Source organism: Apteryx rowi, unplaced genomic scaffold (assembly GCF_003343035.1).
Source record: "Apteryx rowi isolate R43461 unplaced genomic scaffold, aptRow1 scaffold_185, whole genome shotgun sequence".
In the NCBI taxonomy this organism is placed as follows: domain Eukaryota; kingdom Metazoa; phylum Chordata; class Aves; order Apterygiformes; family Apterygidae; genus Apteryx; species Apteryx rowi.
This window is the reverse complement of record NW_020448141.1, coordinates 1459137-1478475: the sequence shown is the minus strand read 5'-3', so window position 1 is coordinate 1478475 and position 19339 is coordinate 1459137. Positions and strand designations below refer to the sequence as shown.

General features: G+C 41.9%; 1 protein-coding gene across 1 annotated transcript; it reads right to left on the bottom strand.

Annotated features, from left to right (window-relative positions):
- Positions 1-1510: 1510 nt before the first annotated feature.
- On the bottom strand, positions 1511-18740 carry BEST3 (bestrophin 3). The gene is made up of 9 exons (XM_026061777.1): positions 18589-18740; positions 16742-16836; positions 15937-16170; positions 10364-10518; positions 9659-9736; positions 9104-9256; positions 5566-5646; positions 4657-4808; positions 1511-2420 (listed from the first exon to the last, which is right to left on the bottom strand). Exons 1-9 carry the CDS (start codon positions 18738-18740, stop codon positions 1511-1513), a joined length of 2010 nt encoding a protein of 669 aa, XP_025917562.1.
- Positions 18741-19339: the final 599 nt, after the last annotated feature.

The following is a 19339-nucleotide window of genomic DNA, read 5'->3' as shown; positions in this document are numbered from 1 at the left end:
GAAAACTCCAGGTAGCCACTGGTGCTACCAGTTGCTCTGGCAGAGGTTTGTTGTCTGAAGTGCAGTCATCTGTGCAGGAGAGCTGTGTAGAGCTGCTGCCTGTGCAATCTACACAACTCTTGCCAGCTGTTGCAGCCACCATCATTTTCTACATCTCCCTCTCTCCCTGCTCCTCCCCGCCCTGAGCTATCCTGCCTCATGTGTGCAAGCTGCAGCCCACGTTGGCTGGTCCCTGTCCCCATGACTGCAGACACCATTGCCTGCCCAGAGGGAGAGTGTCCAGCTGGATACTCACTCATGGGGGAGTGGTGGCATGTCTCTCTTGACTGTGTGCATGTATACGTAGGGGAGAGCTAAAAACAAAGAGCCACTGCTGCTTTTGGGGTCTGCTTTGGGACTTCTTGCAGGAGTGGCAGCTGAAAGGTCAGCTGCTACTGGGAGGTGGCTTGGCACCCTAGGAGCAGCGGGAGCCACCTACTGCTGTCTCAGGTTTGCATTAATGTGTGTGGGATGTCTGGACAGTGTGGGAACAGGGAGTGAGGGAAGGAAGTGGAGAGCAATTTCTGTTAGCAGTCAGCAGCCCATTTGGCTGTCCCCTGTGGGATGACTGTAGCCTGTGGGCTGCCAGCTGAAAAGCCCTGGTGTAACACCCACCCACGAGAGCAGAGCCCTTGGCTCAGGTTCTCCTCACTTCTCCCACCTCTTGGGAGAGCGCCATGGCACCATCATCACCAGGGAGGCCACATGGGAATGCCAATTTACTGTAAACAGCCATGGGGTAAACCACATACACACTCCAAGGAGCAGGGACCTTACGCTGGCTCCTGTGCCCAGGTCATCAGCAGTTTTGTGTCCTCCATTTTTCCTAGTGAAGCTAAATATTTAATCCTTATTTTTTGTTTGTTTGTTTTCACTGTGTAGTGGCATAGCTTCAGCAGGCGTGGAGCAGACTCTCACCTCACACGAGTGAGGAGCCTGATTTTCAGGGTGTTCCCTGGGATGGTGAGGGATGAGGATGCTAAATCTCTCCAGGCTGAGGAGGGAATTGAGTCCACACCTCCCCTCTAGCCACTTGACTAGAAACCAAAAGTGTTGGTGGATCCTATAAAAGAATGTTATGAACCTTAGTCTGACGGAATGGCCGGTGGTGCCTGTGTTCCGGCTGAATCCAAAGCGCATAGAGCCACCTCTGCTTTTTTGATAACCCCCCTGTTTCCTATAGGTAAGCCTACGCAGCTCACTGCTGCACGTGCTGGCTGGTTTGCATCCACTCCTGAGGCTCCCAGTTCTCCCCATAAAAGTGCTCCCCACAGGGTCAGAGATTTCAAGCCAGCAACCAGGTGCCTTAAAGCAAGTCACCGTAATGCTTCATATTCAGGTGCCCAAATCCTCTGTTGGATTTGCTCAGGACTTGTCTGAGCATTGTGTCTGCCATTCTGTATTTTCTCTCTGTGCGAGAACCACTTTCAAGAAAAGACAGGAAGTTCAGCCAGACTCAGAGGAAGCACAGTCAAAGGTTTCTTTCACTTTTCTCATTAGAAAATTCTACTATAGCTGTTTCTTTAGTATCCAGGCGTTCCAATAAGTGATGCATTTCCAATGTATCTGGAGCAGCAGCAGTAGCAACATCTTTTCCATCACTTAAGGTCCTTTGTTGGGACGTTGTCCCAGAATCTGCTAAAGGAGGTGCAGAGTTGGCATTTAACATTGTACTATGACTGTGGAAACTTGGTAAACTCCATCGCTGAGGGCTTCTCTCATGATCTGTTATGAAACCTGCTATACTACTACTGTGCGTTTCATGTTTGGGCTCCCCTATCACACTAGGAAGTGACTGATGTGTCTCAGAGTTAGGGCGATATGTAGACATTTCTGGAGGGACAAGTGGAAGATCCAGAAGAGTCACATCTGTCTCAGTTAGATTCCCTTGCAGCTTGTCTTTTTCTGGCACACTTGTAGTGCAGTCGGTTTGCAGATTTGGTTTGCCCAGCATATCAGGTGCCTTCTCCTCAGCTTCAGAAACGATAACCTTGGGAACCGACTTGTTTGTCTTGGATGAGCTGTCGCTGTCGCTAAACTGTGCGTCATTCCTAGAGGTTTCTGTTATAGGTCCTAAATCTCTGCTGCAATGAAGTCTATTACTTCTGTCAGGTCCTTCATGTTTCTTCTTGAAGCTGGAGGTAGAATGTCTCCCTCTTGTGTGCATTTCTTGCAAATGTCTGATGTGCCCCTTTTCATCTGCTGGGAAAAACACTGAATTCTCACTTGTCTGCCGATTGTAGCGCCGGTGAGCAGGAGATGAAGGACTCTCATGGACGCTGAGAAATCTCTTAACTCTTCTCAGCACCGAATGTTGTCTTCTGTGTTTCTCCTCTTCCCATGGCCACTCTTCCCCATAGAGGAACTCTGTATCAGCCAGCCTGCCAAATAAAGTCAGGTAGTAGGTGTCACTTACGTACAGGAAGGATGCAGTATATATGCAAATATGTATGTCTTGGTAGGAAGGCAGCAATAACAGAGCATATTTAAGAACCAAAGCCCTAATGTGTCCCTGAGGAAGGGCATGGAAGGGATGAAAAATGGGTGAGGACACCTGGCAAGAGTGCCTGTTCCTCTGCGACTGCTGGATCGCCTGGAAAGCTCTCAGCATTCAGGTGTCTCTTTGCCTGAGGACCAGGTTGTGAAAGTATCAAAGTGGGCCCCTGGCCCCATTTCGTATTTGTGTTAGGAGCCAGGGCAGCTGTGCTAAGCTACTGTGCTGAGTGGCTGCAGCACTATGACAACCCCACATGGTTAGGTTCGCCATTAGGGTGAGGGGAAGGGGACATCCTTGTCCAAGGCTGTAGATACTTTGTCAGCAGAGTTCTTTGGGCAAAAATGCCAATAATAAAAATCTGCTCCTGGAAACAGAGAGGGAGGGTTTCAAAACACGTTGGAACAACCCAGGTGCTCACATCTCATTTGCTTCTAAGGCATGATGATGCATTTCAAAGTCCCACCTGTAATTGCTACTCTTTTCCTGCCCAGTCTGGGTGGATAACGAGGATGACTACTGCTTCATCTGCCAGGTGATTCAGCATACATTACTGACAACGCAGCCCAGAGGACCAGGCAAACTGCCCCAGGTATCGGTCCTAAGGACAAGGGTTTCAAAGGGGTTTAGGCTAGGTCTGAGGTGATGAGCACAGGGAGGTAATGTTAACCCAGAGGGACAGAGGAATTTCACCCAACATTTATGAACATGCTGGACCAGAAAGAGAAGGGTATGGATTTTTGTCTCACATTATCTATACTTGCTTCAGACTTGGATGAGTCTTTAGACCTTGGTTTTGAAGTTCACATAAGAACTACCTAGTTCTTTTTTAAAGATGAGTGGAGAAAGAGTTATGAGGAGAAAATACTTGATTTAAAAAAAGTCAGCATATCTATGGGTTTTTCTTCTCTGCTTTTCTGTCAGCTGTTTTATAATTTTTCCAAAATAGAAAAGTTTCTGAAAAGGCTCTGTGTGATAAAAGGAACTGGTATAAAAGCATTGTTCTTTTTGTTATAATGCATGGCAAAAATGCAAAACTAGGAGGAATAAATGAGAAAACACTGACTTCCTTTTCAAAGCCAACTGAAGCAAAAAATTAAGCATGCTTTACTTGGATAAAGACTGGAAAATTCTGGAAAAATGGAAGACACCTCAAGATAATTTTTAAAGCTACAGAAAGGCTGCTATGAAGATTTTTAAAAAGATTTTCAGATAGAGATGTCTACATGCTCTAGTATTTGTTATTTACACTTACCGATCTGTTTTATATTGCAGCATGTCACAAGTGTTTAAACTCAACAGTTTATAAGCTGACTGGCCTATCACTGTTTTCTAATATAGATCCTGACAACACTGGGCAATGCTATATCCTCGTAGTGTTTATAATAACGGCTCTTGTAATGATCTCTGCAAACAACTCCTCTTCTTCTCTTTTCAAAAAATCTGACCACTCCAACTTCCACGCCTAGATTATTAGTCAATGAAAAATCATACAACGTGTAAGATCATGTCTTGTTTACCTTCACAACAATCTCAATCGATTTTAGCCAGCAAGACAGAAGGAAGCATCTGCTGATTGAACAAGCAGAGGAAAAGCGCTTGTGCTAATTGGGTAGGGGATGTGGAGAGACTGTAGTAAATTGAAAATTATTAAGAAAAGTCAGTCACTGTGTTCACGTAGCATTTTGTACTCAGAGATTATCAACAAGCCCCACCAGCATACTCTATTTATTAATTAGACCATTTAAGATAGAGGTGCACAACACATATGAGCACATGGACTGCTGAAGACATCATCCCGTCAACATCAGTCTGTCCTCTCCTTCCCGAATAACATCAAATCCCATCCCTACTTTCCCCGCTCACATCCCTGACCCTTGGCCACTTCAACCCTCTCCTCCAGCGGAAGTGGATTTTTAAGATAATTTATTACAAAGTGCAATTCCTGAGGTGGCTGCCCAAAGAAGAGCTGCCGCCGTGGGGCTGGCCATCGGGGGCTCCCCCCGTGTCGGGGCCGGACCCAGCTGCCACGGCTGGCGGCAGGTTCGCTCCAGTGGACAGAGTCACAGGAAGTGCCTGCAGTGCTGTGTCTGAGGGCATTACGGCCCTTTCGTGCTACTCACCCCATTTCGATAGTCGACCCGAGGAACGAGGGAATGCAGTAATCGGCAGCTGCTTTGGTGTAGGGCGGCCGGGCAGAGGAGTCGTTCCAGTAAATATCTTTCTCCAGCCTTGGTAAGTTCATGTGCATCTCGTCCACCGCCAGAAGTGAGACCTTAGATTTTTTTGGTATAAATCATGTCACTTTCAATATAGCGGAGTGTACAAAATAATCTGCTTTGTACTGCCTGGGCCAATGTTTTTTCTGGAAACTCTTTTCAGTAAGCTGCGCGTGCTAGCCTGAGCATTGCGAAGAGACACAGTATTAAAATATAGTCCCCCCAAACCCTCCTATTCCCACGAAAGCATAAATTTTATTGCAACTGGAGTTTTCCATGTTGCAAAGATATCTGCATCTCGCAGCTCCTGCCACTGGGGGAGGAAACTGCTTCCTGTGCTGGCCACAGGCAATGCTGAGGGCAGTATCACAGCACAAGTCATGGTATGAGCCGTGTTTATTGGTTCAGGGCCCTGTTCGGTGTCTTCTGTATCTTCATCTTTATTTTTTCAGAAAGATTAATATACAATAGTTGCCAAAATATGTTTTCATCTATAAGGGAATAGATGGCTTTGGGATTTTGCAGGATTGACCTACATTACTTATTTTTCCAGGCATAAACTGAGTTTATAGTGTGGGGTCAGCTGTTTGCATCTTTTATCAGGCAACAAGAAATATCAAATACCAAATCCATGATGAATTAGCATGTAAAAACAGAAATATGGGGATCACAACCATAGGTATTCCTTCAGGGAAAGATTCTGTTTCCATGACCCTTGACGACATTATTTTGTGCCTCAATACAAGAACTAGTATTAAATTAAATTATAATATACAATATGGTAAAGCTGGAAGTAGAAATAACAACAGCAACCTGTAAATTTCTATCGATGCACCAATTAGTTTCAAAATCATCATCATCTTCTCCAAACGGGTTAATAAGTTGCTCAGCGACCTAGGAGGAAAAGGAGACGGTGAACAGAGGCAGGCGTGCAACCACAGGGCTGCTGCCTCCTTAGAGCAAATACGATCTGATTTCCTTCTCCCCGCTGTCACTTGCGATCACTGCCTGAGCTCCAGCATGACGTTTCTGCCAGCCTGGTAGAGGACCCGTTTGCTTCCCTTGCAGGTTTGTACCTCGACGCCTCGTTGGTGCTGTCAGTCAGGATCGTTGGCACTAGCCGGCTGCTAGGAATTGAGGAACGGCCAGGCTGCTGTAGCTGTCCCACATGACAGTCATTACCTCTCATTACTGTTAGCTTGGGCTGATTTAAATTGATGGTATAGCAGCTAAGGGCTCTGTTATTGCATTATGCGCTACAGTACTCTGCCAGCCTGTTCAGTTAATATTTCTGAGCAAAACAAAACTGAATTTTTCTGGAAAGAATACAGTTTGTCTGGCTGGCTCGGCCCCGGACGCCACATATGTTGTGGGGAAAAAGACCACAGCTGCTGGGGGGGGGAAGATACAAAATGGGAAAATGCAAAAAAAAAAAAAAATTTAGGAAATTCAGAGTGCTTCTCTATTTCTCAGTTCCTCAGTACACTGAGATTTTAAATAGCCTTCCCTCCTCCCCATGCTCTTTTCCTTCTGTTTCTCTTTTTCAGCCCCAGCGTGGGAGCTGAGCACATTGTTGCTGAGCCCCCCAGATCCTGCCGGGATCCCCGGGACCATGGACGGTGGCAGTGGCCAACTGCCAGGGCTGACACGGCTGTGGGCAAAGCAATGGTCTCTGCTAAAATTTTGAGCAGGCCCCTCATGGACCTCTCTAGGGACTGCTGTGATCTAAAACAACCTGTAATAGTAAGGCGGTCACCCCGTGGCTATTTTTTCGCATGTGCCTCATGTTTAAGTTCCTCTAGCTTGTACCATTAGGTAGTTACTTGCTGACTGACCTATGCTAGCACCTCCCAGGCTGGTGGTGGAAGATGACAAACCAGCTGCTGAAAAGACCAACGCTATAAAAACCCCAGATAAGGACGGGGGACTGCAAAGGAGCCAGAGGACATCTGTGCTCACACTCGTCGTTCTGCCCCGTGGCATTATATTTCAGATATAGTTACGTAACTGCTGGAATAGCAATAAGCCCAAAAGCAAATTGCACAGGGGCTCTGCAGGGAAAACACCAGATCAGTTTGGTGCAAACTGGGGAATCACCCCACAAAAATGCACTGCAAAACCTGTCACGACAGCTGAGCCCGTGGATGGCCTGTCTATTACAGAAATGAAAATGGGGTTTTAGACATGTCTCACGTGATGGGAAACTTTGCCCCTCTGTTGTATGTGTAACAAATCAGGCCTGAGGCCAAGGAATGAGCTCAGTTTAGCCATAATTTCTGGGGAACTGCTATGTTCCTGGAAGTCAATAGTTCTTGGCCGTTTTTACAGTCCAGCAGCCAAGGTCTGATACACCCAGCAGGAAAAAGGCTTTAACCTTCACGACAGAAATAGCCAGGATTCTCCAGCACCACGGGTGCAGGCAACCCGCTGCTCTGAGGGAGCACTGCCGATTTTAAACCTGCTTTTTTAAACTGCTCCTCCTCCCTTTCTTTCTTTTTTTTTTTTTATGCACAAGATTTTTCCGTTATAATGACAACTTACTCCTGACGTCATCAGGAGTGGGCTGGAAATCTTGAACCTAACTGGAAATGGCGCTACCCACAGCCTGGGGTGTACGTGAAGGGGAAAGTGTTCCCCTCGGGGTGGTCAAGAGGAACAACCTCACTGTTTGTGCGCCACAGGTGGAGCAAAGGCAGGAAGACTGAGCCCAAAACTGTTTATGGTTTTGTAACCCGCTAGTAAAACCTTAAGAGACGTTCCCTAGAGACAAAGCCTCGCATAAACGATGGTGTAAGCATTTGCAGCTTTAAAGAAAGAAAATCTATGCTGCAGCTGCATGTACACTGATGTGTCTAATGGGCACAACGAGAGACAGGCACAAGAAGCACGTGTACACTGAGTGAGTCAACATCTTTGAAAACAAACAAAAAAGCAGCAGCAAAAAAAGATCCATACTGTGGGGTTTGACTAATCTTCATTGATATTTCCCGACTCAGAAGACAAGGGTCCACAGATGCAAATACATTTTTTACAACTTACCTTAAAAAAGCTGTTCCTTTAAAAATACATGATTTTTAAGGCCCATAAGTATCTCACCAGCTATAAAATGTAAAACATCATTCAGCTGATGACACAAATGAATCAAAACTGGAGGGGTGTTTTACAAACAGAAGACATTATCCCGTGAGCTGTCCATGCACGAAGCTCTTCCCATCAATGGGCTTTGCAGGAGCAGTGGCCTGCGAGTCTCTCTTTCGCCATCTCTTTTCTTGATTGCACCCTATGCTGCAAATTGTTTCTTTACCCCCAGATTGCACCCCTTAGGACAGAGGGTAAGAGAAGCCCACCTGCAGGCCTCTGCAGAGTAGGCAGGTTACTGCTCCTGCCAGCTGCCAATTTGGGACGCTGCCTTTTTTACTCTGCCATTTTCAGTTGGCTGTGGGAAGAGGGCTGCCAGTATTTGGCTTTAAAACTGGCCAATTCTGTGCAATTTGTATCCTAATGCAAAAGTTAGCTCTAAGTTCTCAGCCCTGATTATTAAATCCAAAAGGAAATCCTAATGCACAGAGGCCCTAATGTACATATTTGCTTTTTATTTGAAACCTTTTGGTCAATTAGTCTACTTTGATACTCATTGAGGAGGAGAGAATCGATATGAAGTGTATGGCTTAATTACATAACTATCGGACTGATGACGATATGCTAACTGACCAGCCATCAGTGGGCTGATGGGTAGCATCCAGTTCCTTCTATAACTCTTCTTTTTAATGAACTTTTTAATGCAGTAGCATTGTAACCAATATTAGCTGTCACGGTTTGATAGCCCTCTGAAATTGGAGACCTTTAATTGCCTGCATCTGATTAGGTTAACAGCAGATACTAAAGGCTGCCTTTGATCATAAGAAGAGACTGTGGTTCAGTCCCTTTCAGTTCACACCAGGTCTGCAACAGCATTTTCCCATCACACTGCAGAGTGGGAGAAAGAGCTTTTTTAATCTTTCATCTGTCAATTTATAGTCCAAGTCCTGGGACTGGATTTTGCTGAAGTAACACTTCCTTGGGGAGCTGTCAGTGCACTATTCCTAATAAAATGGGCTCTTTCAGGTTCCTGATCATTTCTTACTCTAAGATCTGTTGGATGGAATTAAAAAATATATTGGATGTTTTTCAAAGTTTTTCTTGAAGATCGACCACAGGACACTTTGGGCTGAATTCAGCTTTGGTGTAACTCCATTACTCTTCAGTGACTTTATAGTGTGCCATAAATCTGATACCTTGACTTCAGCTCTGACACCTTCACCAACTCACCTAGGGAGAGTTCCCCCATTACCTTTCCAGAAAACTAGTTTACCTTGAGCCATCCTGCGTAGAAGAAGAACTGTAACAGTGTGAAGATTGGAATGTAAAGATCTAAGTCATGTCCCTGATACCCTTGGTCAGTATCCAAAAATTGACGCCCTATCAGGCAGGCAAAGAAAAAAGTATAGACTGCAAGAGTAACAACCTGCAAAGAACAAAACTTAATTGAAATCATGCAATAATACAGTCTTATGCATAAGGCATCACATACCTAAAGGCCTCTGAATGACTTTCACAGTGTTATTCACAAATGTGTAGAGAGCCATTACAAATAAAGAGGCTCCATGAAGTAATTATGGCCAGCAAGTGGACCCAGGAAACATAGAAATATTTCAGTGCTTCCCCCTCTCCCAAATTATGTAAAGCCTCCAAACATCTTTGCATTAAATATGACTTAAATATTTAGCCAGGCATCTGTCCTATGGACTAAATCCAGTGTGAGTCAATGAGTGCTCAACAGCTCGGACACTCTAGTCAAGGCAGCAGATGCTTTGCACTAATCTCCCATTTTTCGGAGGTCTGGTTTCAAACAGCAACATCTCAGTACCTGTGTATAGACCAGTGGAATTCCAACCCAGTCATAACCAAACAAAAGACTACACCAAGACCGGTACTTATTCATCTCCTAAAAAGAAAAAAAACAGCAAAACCCAACAAAACAAAATAGTATCATGTTCAATTCTAAACAGCACGCATTTTGTTACAATTCATTTTTATACATGTAAAAGGAGAGGAAAAAGAGAAAGTGTAGTATAAATTGATAACACAGTTATATGCAGCAGCCCATTGGCATGTTTGAATATTCACTTAATTTATGGACTTAGAATGTTTAGCATAATATGTATTTCACAAATTATCCTTTGTTTCATTTTCTCAAAGGTATTTACAGTCTAGTGATATATTAAAAAGGATATATTATATCATAAAAAGGATGTTTGACCACTTAATGAATTATTTAGGTAGATTATTTTCCCTTCTCTGGCAACGGTATAGGTATACCCTAGAATATATTTTTGCTCCCCAATTTGTTTTTTCAGTCAATATCTTCTCAGTTATATAAATATAATTCCAGTGAATTGCTGCTATATTTTCATTCATGTAAACTGGTACACAGAGAAAAGTGGCATAAACATTGAGTAAGAACATTTAGATGAGACTGGAGAATTGTGTGTACTAAATCAAACTGTGTAAGTGAAAAGCTACTGCATAGCAATCTAAGATTAGTTTTCTGTGTATTTACTTTTTTACTTACGTTCAGCAGTGTCTGCAGATCTACACTATCTCGAATTCTACCCTCTTTTCGTGCCTTTGATGCCAAATTTCCAAACCAGACAAACGGAACCCAGTATTTAAGATGGGGAGACTTAAGATCATCAAATATTTTTCTTTCATATCTTGTCATAAAACCTATTTACAAAAAAAAAAAAGTTGGTTTATTGTGTGCAGTCAGTGCGATTTATGCTATAAATGTTGATGGAATGTGAATTTCCAGGCAGTTGCCTGGTTTGAGGCAGATGTGAATGTGTTTATGCGGTGTTTGCATAGAACCATGCAGAAAAATATTTGTAATTGTAACTATTAACCTCCTTTTTTGGAGTTTTCTTCCAGGATGGATCTTGCTTGAAACAACCTCTTGAAATAACTATCCACACAAAATCCCTCTTCATGTATATATGCAACAATCTAAAATTACTATGTTCCCATGTGTGGCTGCTGAAATGTTGAAGATGCATATAATGCTAAGTATTGTGCAGACTGCTCTCTAGTTTCATATTCTACTTTCAGAAAAATAAGGAACTGAATGACATCAGTCAAGAAACTTGCCTTTCAGCAATGATGGCTGGTTGCAATATCTCAGTATATGTTATAAGGGAAGTCTCATGACCTCTTGAGTCTGATAAGCTTTTGGTAAAGCCGCAAAGTAGTGAGCAGGCCGCAGAGGATAAGACTGCGCTCGGTAAACAGAGCTCAGTAGCAAGCGTGCCTTCTGCCAGTGAAATACTTCTCCACCAGATTGTGTTTCATGTTTTCTTCGGGGTTGCGAAGGTGTGCAAAGAGACAGGAAAGGCCTCACGCCCAGAAACCCCACTGCTAGCGGGACATGGGGCCAGGTCACGTGCTCTGGATCCGCAGGCTGAAGCTGCGCTCTGCCTGGCAATTTGCCTTGCCGTGGTGCTGGGAAGGCATTATATTTCCTGCAAGACTTACCCCAGCCTTGCAAAATCCTGCTTCCCTCTACTGCAAGTAATTGCAAGGTGAGCTGGCAGGGGAGCCGGAGCCGCGCTTGGCAGCATAGCCGCCGGGGCTGCACTGTGCCCGGGGTGGCGTGGGAGCAGCTGGCGTTTTGGAGCAACACCTCAGCCCCCTTGGGCTTTGCCGGCAAGGAAGCTCAGCTCTGCCCTGCTGTCCTCCTTCTGCCCGTGCTGCTGAGAAAACCCGCCTGGGAAAATTTGCGACAGGGACTGCACAGATTTCCTTTGTCCAAATTATGTATTTCCTGGGATTGGTGCAATGTTTAGCTTTGGGAAATCTTAATTTTTGCTCAGGTGTGTGGGTCAGCTGCCAGGGTGGGTGTAAAGGCTTCTTTACTTGTGTTAATATTGGCTCTGGAATAGGACAGGCAGTGGCTAGTTGCAAAGCAACATAAAAACAAGTGGTTCATCTAATTAAATTTATGTTTGAGCACTGAAAACTTAACATGGGACTTGAAAATAGAGATGAACTTTTTTCCTAGTCTCCAACTAGTAACTAAGTTTTTCCAGTTGGCCTGTTATTTTTAATGTTGCTAATGATACATGAAGCATCAGAAAGATATATATATATAAAATATATATAAAAATATATATAAAAGTCCATGCAGCATTGATTTTTGTATAAAAAGGTGAATAATGTAAGAACAGATTTGTTAAACAAGGTGACCTTCTTAAATATTATTTTGGTGAGGAAAATGATGTTGTTGTTGTACAGTTGCAATGATACAGCACAAGACGTGTGAGGTGCTGCAACCACCGAAATGAAGCAATTATTGCTGTTGGGCAAGAAGAAAAGTTCTGTGAAAGAATGAAAGTTCAGCAGCAAGATTCAGTACTCCTGAATCATTCTGGAACTGAAGAACAGAATAAGGTATAACTTTTAAAAGGTCCCTGGGCGGTTGTGCTTGTATAATCATCTACACAGAAATAATCAGGCAACCGGACAATTTGGCATGCTAGTCATGACTCCTACGTCAGCCTTTTAGGCTGCCTTTGATTTGCGGCTGGCCAACCTTCTTAGTGCAGGACAGGAAAAGATGCTTCTATGATGCTGAACCAGAGGCACCAGAATATCAGAAAATTGATAGTCTGGAGGAAACATTGGATGCAATTCAATTGAGAAGCTCTGGGGAGTCATTATCTAGAAGGACACAGCCAGAGGGTCATGAAGAATAGCAAAGGTCCAAGAGTCAGTCCAGCTCTCCACTTAAGCTGGGTATCTTTTTGTTCAGAAAAACTAAGCAAAACATTATTCTTTTAACAATAAAATTCAAGCTGTCATTATTTGTAAAGTTACGGTGTTCATGTTTATATTAATTAAGTATTCTCTTTGATGGACATTAATAATGCCTAGTATTCTTACCACAGAAAATATTAAGCAGTTCTGGATTGCTGCGACTGCTGGTGAAGGTTACGGCAATACAAGCAATATGCAGTATAGAACCACTTGTTGTGATTGCAGTGGTAAAGAAACACTTTATATTTCATCAGTTTCAGGATATTAAACCTAAGTTCTTAAAATTAAATGGTTTCTGAATATGGTCATATTATTTTTATTCAAGAGTATTCAAAGAACTAGCTGAGTAACTCTCTGAATAGGAATGTTGGTTTTTTTTGACAAGTGCTGGAACACTGGAGAAGTTCCAGAAAACTGAAAATACTTGTCAAATAGCGTGCCAAGATCTTGAAAAGGATGATCTGGGGAATGATAGGGCATTGAACCCTTGCAAAAGTATGAGAAGTTTACTTGCACTACAATCAATAAAGAATTAAAGTACAATAATATAGACCAAGTCAGTCAATGTGATCTAATGGAAAAACAGGTCCTGTTAAACAAGCTTGACTTTTTTTCTAATGAGAACACAAGCCTGATTGAAAACAGTCACTTCTTCTACCTCTCATGAGTTCAAAGAATATTCAGGTCTCCCTTCAAGATCAAATGGTTTGAGACAGGATTGGTTCAGGTCATCCGCTTCAAATACCCCAAAGGTGGTGGTTAGAGGAAGAAGGAGCTGATCAGCAGCCTCCCACTTCTCCACAGAGCTCTCTGACGGTGGTCAAATAGATGAAAAAGGGGGTTCGCTTTCTGTTGCTTTCACTGTATTATGTGAGAAAGGATTAATTTAGCTATCTCACTCCAGCAGAGGGTTTGGGACTATGAATACCAACCAGCAGAAGGTATTTTTGTCACTGAGAAGTATGGGGCTCACACTTCTTGTATCTCCTCAGCATTTCCTATCGGCTAGTTTAGGCCACTTTCTGCCCAGTTGTTGATTTTTGTGTCTCATGCTCTTGAGCATCTAGCTCTCCTTTCGTACCGTTCAGCAAACAGGATTTGCAAACTTAGGATTGCTGCATATGTGACACTCACGTCATAGGTCATGCATCAGCATCATGATGTCATGAATCAACATGAATCTACTGCCTCCAGTTCCATACAGAACGCTAAAAATGAAAAAGAATTTAGAAGAGAGTTGCAAGGAAGATCCAGAACTGAAGAAGATACCTTGTAGGAAGAGGCTAAAGAAGGCTGAGCTACTAAGTTTATTCCAACCCTTATGCACTCTGTTAATAGGTAGCTATTGAGAGAAAATGGTGTTTTCATCTAATTAGGAAAGAACTACCAAACCTATCAAAAAACCCAATGAGGAGAAGATGACTCTATACAAGTTCATACTCAGAATACAATTCCACCTTTCAACAGGGAATTCACCATTGTGAACGTCAATTCACCTAGGATGTCGTGTATTCTCCGTTGTACTCTGTTAAATTTTAAATCAGGGCTGGTTATATTCCTAGAGATATTATAGTTCAGTCAGAAGTTACAACTCTCTAAAGGGTGTTGTGAATAAGCTTTTATGCCTTGTGTTATGGATGAGTCAGACTAGATTACCATAATACTGCTCTCTGATTTAAAATCTATGAATTTAAGCAGTTCATTTGCTGAAAAGCAAAATGTGTAGAAATATTCTTACCATGGCAATTCTGAGTCTGATATGCAAAATTGGCATACGTTCCTTCAATGATGACTGCTCTTTAAGTATTGGATTCTGCCACCCGTATTCATATTAAATGTTGCACTCCCCATGCAGTCTGTTATATAATGCCATAGGGAATAAGGGATGGGATAATTGCACAGTACTATATTAGTCACTGTATGTAAGAGTAGCACAATATGTCCTCAAGTGCTCAGTGCCGCATCAACAAAAAAATCTGTGGTACAATATGTATGAAAATCCACAGAGCTGACTATATTGTCAAGACTTAGCTATACAGTGTGTAATAGAATATTTTCCACTGTGCAAAAAAAATCTTGTTTTCCAGTCTTCAATTTTTGTACAATGCTGTGACATTTTGTCTCTTTTGGAACAGATTGTCTTTAGCAATAGGGAGGCAGAGCTGGATTAGCCTGCTGGAAATGCTGTAATTTTCCAGTGTGTATTAGAAGCAGATTGCCGGGGAGAGTGCCAGAAGCTTCCTTGACCGCTCACAGGTTCAGGTAAACAAGTTTGTTGAAAAGCACAAGGAAGTGAAATTCAAAATCCAACAGTATTTGGAAAAGAGGAGACCATGAACAGTTTCTGTCAATAAGAAGAGTGCATTCTGCATTCTGCGTGGATTCTTTTTTTTTTTTTAATATCCAAAGCTTCTCACACATATGTGGATGTATGTATATATACACACTGTATACAGGCAATAATTTTAAGAAATGCAAGACCTTCAGTGAAAACATATGACTCTTCCTATTTGAAACAGATGATTAAATCTCTGTGCTGGTGTTCTACCCCTGACACTGACTGATCCAGTCACCCCAGAAAAAGGCAGAGCATCACACCTCTCATTTAAATACTCAGCAGCCACTCCTTCATAGACAAACAAATTCTTACAAGATTAAGCTCTCTTCCCCATCATTACAGTCAACTGTTGTGTAATCAAAACAAACAGAAAATAAAGACATGCTTAATACTTAGTATATTTATCCTTGAAAAAACTGAACTTATGGTGAGGTTGTAAGTTTAAAGAAAAAAAATTAGGAGGTTGGGGTTTTTTTTAGTGTATCACAGCCAATCTATGACATGCACAATCTACTCACAGATAATTGAGATGAAGCTGTAATTGTGAAATGCCTATGGAGGCTAGTCTCCAACAGGCTAGAAAAAGTCATATCCTAGACATTGAGGCAAAGCAGTAACATCTCAGCAATGCAACTGCATTGTATTACACTGCAACTACATAATTTTTCAACTTTTGGAAAGCTTTGATTGTACCTGCTCCATATGCCTGTTCAGGCAGGCCTATGGCCTTCGTGTGGTCTGAAAACAGATCCCTCTAGGAGTCTCAGACTCACTGTGACTTTTACAGTGTCACTAGATGAAGACCTTAAGAGCAGTATAAATGGCCATTTAAACATGCTTCATTTAAGCCACTGACAAAAAATGTGGTAGCTTTGACATGGACTAGTATGACAGACACACATGGCTGAAGAGGAAAGAAAAAAAGAGGCTGATCCCTCCCCTCCCCACGCCCCCACCTGTGAAGGAAAGAAATGCTGGGAACAAGAACTTGACTGTACCTGCTCCTACCACGTGGTCCATGGTGGGAAACCTTTTGTAGACGGCGGTGCTCACGGAGCGGAAGATGAGCAGAGACGTTAAATTCACATAACGCATTAGAGTCCTTCTTATCAAGCGACCATATTCGTCTCTTCCCTGAACACAGCTAGAGATCAAGAACATAAGTCGGTCTGGCCATGGTAAGTTCACAAACTGGTTCCACCAACGATTCACCACCAAAGTGACATAGAAGCCTGTGAGTTTAAAGAAAAAAAAAAACAACAGCACCTATTCAGAGTTTTTGTTTAGCTTACTTTGATTTAGGTTGTGGAGTGTTATTCATATGACCGAGTCACCACGTTTTGCAGAATAAAAGCAGTAAGTTATGTCCAAAAACAGGATGCATGCAGTCAATGTTTATTATTTAATAGACACTACAATTTCATGGCCCTTTTCTGCTGAGCATTTCATGGTATGTTAATATGAACGTCCAGATTTCTGCTACTCTAGTAGAAGTTGAATGGATTTAGTTTTTTGAAAGATCAGGTACAATATATCAGTGTTAGTGGGCTATATATATATGTATATGCATGTATATGTATGAAAACTTTACTCTTTCATTAGTGCATTAAGGACTTGAGCATATGTGTTGATGTGACAAAAGCAACTTGACCTTAAGGAGATCTAATGGAGGCTGATGATTTTATTGTGAGCCTCTAATCTCCCCTACGCCCCTCAGCTCTGAAATGCTCCCATGCACAGTCATTCATGATGCCTGGACAGAAGCAGTGTTGGAGAATAATTTCACATGTAACCAGTACTTACCAAGCACAAAAGTTACAGGGATTTGTTCAGCATATTTGTCACAGTAAATTGATAATTTTTCAAAGAACCGTTTTTGGCTTCCTGTAAGAAAAAATCTGCAGCAAAAATAAAATGCATGTGTCCTTTCATAATATTCTGGCACTAGCTACAGAGTGCAAACAAATATAAATAATCATATATGTGCAATCAGGAGCAACCTTGGCTAATGTCTTCAAGTGAATTGTTAAAGGTAAAGTGATGAACACTTGTAGCATGTAATAAGCTGGAGGAGAAGACAATATTATTTTCTGGTCTTTGCAGTTTCCTCATGACTAATGGGACTGGCACTACAAGTTAGAATCAATAAACCTTTGGGATTAGCATACTATCTCATATAGACCAGCAATGTTAGTAAGTGATAACCCCGCAAGTAGAGCTTGCTCTCATTTTTCAGAGGGCTACTTAATAAAAATGCTCAGGTCTGCCTGAATTGCAAGGGTTACTAATCTGTATTGCTGTTATTTGAAAACACTACATTGCTGCAGCAGTTTTAACTCTTACTCCTAAGAAATTTGTCTTATCCATAAGGTGAAAAAACTCAACAACTGTATTTATTTTGTAGCAAGGAAAATATTCACCAGATGTTAGAAAAAATGAGCGGAGCACAGCAGCTTCTTCCCATGGAGAAAGATATCTAATGAAATACAAGAAGCTTAAACACAAACAATTATTTTATTTGTAGGTATATTACAGTTATTCTTTGATTTCATTTAAAAGTTATACATGACAAGTATTTGGTGTGCTTTTGCTTACAATTGTGTAATAAAATCTGCAGGGCATATGGAATGCTTTCAATGGTGTATTTGCTACATTCTTTAATTGCCTAACATTTCCGTAAAACTAGAGTTTGGATTTGTATTTCTTTACATATTAGTACTGTAATCTTATTTCTGAGTTTAAACTGCTGAACATTTTGGAAAGTTAGTGATTAATCACCGACAAACTGAATTAATTTTCTCTTTGTTCCACATAACATGAAAACATTGAGCTCCAATTACAGATCAAGGTAAGAGCTGAATCATTGATTTTGATACCTATGTGCAGTGTACTTCATCAATTAAAGCATTCAATATACTAATTGATGCATTGCTTCTGTCATATCGGTGTTTAATTTACATCTTGGCAGAGGAGGTAATTTTCCTTCTAACTTGACCCTCACAGGTGCCGTGTTACACACAGATACTTGCATATATACTTGTGACATACGGGTCACTTCTATTTTCCATGTGGTTATGTTTGGCCAAAGGGCCGAGCCCTTAGCTTTGCAAGCTTAGGTCTGTAAAAATAAAGTTTGTCATGTTGCCCTTACTTTAAGCAAAGCTTCACTTTTCCTGGGAAAAGACTATATAAACTGCCCCTCAAATTATTACTTTTCAGAGTTTTCTACGAAACTACCACTGAGCAACTGAAGACATGTTCTGCAAGTAGGACGAAAGGTCTATACTTATCATTTCAAGCTGAAAGGCAAGCTCAGCATTGCCAAGTCAGAATGGCAGAAGCTGTATAACGTAGGCTAGCTCTGGGTTTTCACTTGGCCTAACAGCAGTAGAGCTGTCAGCCAACACGAGCACAGGGCTGAAAGCAGAATCAGTTGAATATCGTAGTTAGAGAGTATTTTATTTATACCCTACATGCTTTCTCTGGAATATTAAAGCAAATGTGGAAATGAAAGGACATTATAAAAGGTCCAAGGAAAAGATCATAATTATGTAGTAACCTCCCCCCCAAACAGTCATCCATCAGCCTAATGCTGTGAAGCGTGAACTTCAATATAACATTTAAGGAGATGTGAATCGGAAAGAGTGTACCTGTATAATACACTTATCGCTGTGTAAAGAGTAGCAAAAACAATAAATTCTCTGTACAGCAATTTGTAGATGCTGCCCTTCCACTTTAGGAGTAATCTGTGAAATCCAAAGAAAGTGGCATTTGCTACTTTGCTGGAATAAGTGACTGTCATCGTCTTGGCAGGCTGTGCCTAGAAACAGTAGAAGAGAAGCAGGAAACCAATAACATTTTAGACAGTGTGTCCTAACCTGAACACACCAATGAAAAGAGGATAGATACATAGATCTACACACACATGTACACATATAATAGTGTATGTATACATAAATACATAGTGAGTGTGTGTTTTTTTTATATATATATATATATATATATATATATATATATAAAAAGAGAGAGAAACATAAAAACCTGCAATTAGAAGCCCCGTTGAGACCTGCAAATTGATAGATGCAATGCTGCCTCTGGGATTTGCCCCAAAGGTCACCCAAGTTAGCACCAAATGTCAGCTGCACGGACCTATCAAACCTCTGAGGCCTCCACCTACCCCCAGGTTGCTCCAGTCTGGTGTGAACAAAGAAAAGGAAGTAAATTTGCTTGTAATTTTTCAAAACTTTGTCAGAACTCCAGCAATAGAAGTAAAACTAAATTTCACCAATGTACCTTCCTCCCCAGCCAATGTTTTTAGCTGGCTTTGGTAATTACATTCATCTAAACCCAGAAGAGATTTGGAGACTGCCTCTTTCATTAACAGTTATCACAGCAGCTGAG